Source organism: Trichogramma pretiosum, unplaced genomic scaffold, assembly GCF_000599845.2.
Source record: "Trichogramma pretiosum strain Unisexual culture from Peru unplaced genomic scaffold, Tpre_2.0 scaffold69, whole genome shotgun sequence".
NCBI lineage: Eukaryota > Metazoa > Arthropoda > Insecta > Hymenoptera > Trichogrammatidae > Trichogramma > Trichogramma pretiosum.
The window spans coordinates 419,642-423,412 of record NW_019641608.1 but is presented as its reverse complement, the minus strand read 5'-3'; the positions used below and the strand labels follow the sequence as shown (position 1 = coordinate 423,412).

Genomic DNA, 3,771 nt, shown 5'->3' with positions numbered 1-3,771 from the left:
GCCTTGCTCACCTCGTCGTCTTTTTCGTCGTCTTCGCCGTCACCGTCGCGCTTCTTCTGCTGCTGATGTTACAGCTTCTTCTTTATCCTTGGACGAAAATCAACGTGAGCACGAGACGAGGCTTTTCTATTCTCTGAGTTTTCATTTCCGTTATGAGCTAGGTGAAATAGTAGGCCAAGCTAACGATCAATGTGTGTTTTCACACATTTTATTCCTCAATTTTAAATTCTCTGCAATCCCATGGCTACTGAGTAAGTGCAGGTATTCGATAACTACGAGCTAAACTTGCCCAGCATAAAGTGCTACATTTGAAATTTCTCGTAAATCGAGAGCTTGCACTGAATAACAAACCGTAACCCTGAAATCTCCCCTCCTTTCAACATTGCCCCGCGTTAACTACACACGTAAGAAATTTTAAATGTCATTATCTCGCGTGCGTGTCTAAAAAATCACTTTACCAATAGAAGCTATATCGACTCAATCGCTAAGTTTATTTTCCAATATTTTTTCTCTCGATGTTTATTCGATTGTTGCCTGCAAATAAACGTACGTGACATTTGCTATGAACTAAATGAGCCAAGTAGGAAGTTACGAAGATAAATGAATACTCAAGAGCTTTTCTATAATTAAATAAAATAAAAACATTTCATAGTCCGAATAATGCATGAATTTTTATTCATCATTATAAAAAAAGTCTAAATTTTTAACAATGTCAAATGCATTAAGATTAAACAACTAAAAAGAATAAATATTTATAAAACAATATTTTATCGTCATTGTTTGGAAAATTTAACTTTCCATGTGGTATATATAATAAAGAATATTATAATGGTCAAAAATAAAAGAAACGTCTACGCTACATATAATCAAGTTGAAATTATGCCAAATCTATAGCTGTATTTTACACGCGCGCAAGTGTTTCTTCATATTCTCCTTAAATCCAAACAGTTTGCTGCACTGGGGGCACTGGAACGACTTTACTTTTTTGTGCACCACATCGACGTGTTTCCTCAGATACGTAGAGTCGCGGAAGCTCTTATTACATTGGTCGCACTTAAGCTCTTTAAGGTGGCCATGGACGGTCTTTACGTGCCGTTTCAAATGTTGCTGCAGCGTAAATGTTTTCGAGCAGTCCGGACACTTGAAAACTCTGAAAGCCCGCGTGGATGCGGATTTTGTTTTGTTCCTGCAGCTCGTTGGCTCGATCAATGTCTCGCAGACGCTGCATACGGTGGATTCAGCTGTCCGCGACGCTTCGTCATTGTCCGGCGCAGCGATCACTGGCTCGATTAAAGACATCTTGCAATACTTGGAAAAGCGCGATCAATTATCACAGCGGTCAATCGAGAACTGAGAGAATTGAGAGTTTTGATTTGTTTACATATTATCATCTGTTTTTAGAGTATGTGTATTTCGTTTATAAACACGTTTAATTGATAAATACAAAAGTTAATGATGACAAATACTATTATAGACTCTTGACAAGGAAAGATAATGGCAAAATATACTTGGCTAGTTGTCCCTTATTTAAGACAAGTCGTAGCTCGAAAAATTCATCGCAAGCTTTGACTCTTGACTGCACCCGTACTCGACAAGTCCCGACGTTCCTTAAACACGGGGGTGTGAGAGATGAGTATTCGTAAACACGCATGCTAGGCCTAAACAAGCGACTTTTTAGCATGATAATATGTCGTTATGCGCGTCTCGAGTATGTGTCTGTGTTTGTGCGTAGGCTCTGCGTCGAAGAGGAGAAAATCCAATAAAGTCCCTGCTAGCTGCGAGCGTGGCCCCTTGTGCAGTTTGTCGTCGTCCTTGCCTATAGTCCATTTGCGGCTAGGCTCTTCTATGAGCGAAACTAAGTATATGGTTTATATACGCGCAGAGAGAGAGAGAGAGTCGCCCCCGCAGCATGATTGACTTTTCATTGATTTTACGCCTCGGGTAGTTTTGCGCCGCAGCGCGCGACGATGTCTTTTTCTCTTCTGTACTTTTTACTCTCTCTCTCTCGGTGGAATCGAATTTTCTTACATAAAATAAATGCGATCTCTAATACGCTCGAGAAGACACAATTTTTTTACTCCTGTATAGCCGAGCTTTTGTTCCAATGGCTTATATCCCTGCATGCTGCTATGTACACAGATGTGTGTGTATAAAACGTAGAGTGCGGGCTAAATAAGGGGAGCAGCAGCAGTCAAAGTGCGGGGGTTGCAACGGGCCGAACAACTTTAAGGGAATGATAGCGCGTTTATAGAGAGAGATTATGAAGCGACAAATTGACTGCGAAATTGTTTCTGCTTTGTGCTCTTTAAATCGCTCTCCTTCTCTGGCTTGTATACGGCTTAGAGCATTGCTATGAGCGTTGAATTGATGACGTATACCTCGAAGCCTCTTGAAAAATATAAAATTGCTCATTGTCATTCGACGCGGGACATAACATACAGCTTTTGTTATTCCGACACTCGCGACTCGCCTAATGCTAATTGATTATTTTTTCGTTGCTGTAACGAGAATTCGTTATTTGTGCGCCTACAGCGTGAAGTTGCGATTCGAAAAAGATGCGATATAAGCTCGGGCAGGATAACTCAACTGCAACAGATGAGAGTCGGCTGCGTGGAAGCTGCGACGCTTAGCCGAACCTCGGCCGCAGCGCTCGATAGCGCTCGAGCGAATCAAGATGTTCGCCTTAACTTTTTCCTTATATACATCGAAAATAAGTCGTTAGCCGTTCTTTCATCTCACTAAGCGAGTTTTCACGGTGAGAGCAGTTCTCTCTCTCGCAAACTTGTGTCGTTCGTCTCTCCTCCCTCTTGACTTTTTATACGTACGCTCAGCTTGCCGAGGCAGCCGCAAACATCCCGAGTCATCGAGCACTCGGTACACTCTGCACATCTATATCTACATCAGAGCTTGCAGAGAGAGAGAGAGAGAGAGCTACTTCAGTTTAAGAAATTTTTCAATTTTTCCTGGGCAAACTAATTCAATATATGGCGCTGAGAATCAGAGCTTGCAGAGAGAGAGAGAGAGAGAGCTGCTTCAGTTTAAGAAATTTTTCAATTTTTCCTGGGCAAACTAATTCAATATATGGCGCTGAGAACGTTTGCTCTTTCAGGCGCTCTGCCAAGTCGTAGTCGTCTAGGAGTGCAGCTGAAAGAGCAGCAGCCGCGTATACGCACGACGCGCGGACAATCTTTCCGGCCGACTTGCTTTCTTGCCCTCCCCCTGACTTATCGAGTTTTTCACGCTTGCCGAGCAGCTTTTTTGCACCCGCCTCCTCCTGCGGTACGCTTTAAGCATTTTTCCATCGAGGCGGCGGCCCGCGCGCGCGAGCTGTCCAAGTTGGCGGCGGCGGCGAGAAAAAAGCTCCCACGACGTGAAATTTTTCTCTGCTGCGTCGGTGCGAGGGGTTGCGAATTTTAATGGAGCTGCCGCCGCCGCCGCCGCTGCTGTGTTCGTGGCCGCGCTAAGCTCGCGCTTAGTCCTACAGCGGATTGGCCGACGCGCGTGTATATATAGCTGCTATGTACTAATACGCGCTGCTATGTACTACAATGGGCCACGCGCGCCCAAGAGAATCCTCTTAAGCTGCAGGAGACTGACGTCTTTACGCAATTACCCAGTAATTGGACTTTATATATCTCGCTCGTCCTCGTCCATAGTCCTCGACGTTGGCTGGTCGGTTGGCTGGTGGTAGTGGTGATCTGCGCAAGCGCCCCGGCCTATACGCAATTCGTCTCTTTTTTCCTCCCACACACACTTTATCGTAGTTCTTTC

General features: G+C 44.1%; 1 protein-coding gene across 1 annotated transcript; it reads right to left on the bottom strand.

Annotated features, from left to right (window-relative positions):
* Positions 1-888: 888 nt before the first annotated feature.
* Positions 889-1,299, bottom strand: LOC106648505 (zinc finger protein 77-like). Its single transcript, XM_014365433.1, has one exon. The coding sequence runs from the start codon at positions 1,297-1,299 to the stop codon at positions 889-891; it is 411 nt and encodes a 136-aa protein (XP_014220919.1).
* Between the last annotated feature and the right edge of the window lie 2,472 nt (positions 1,300-3,771).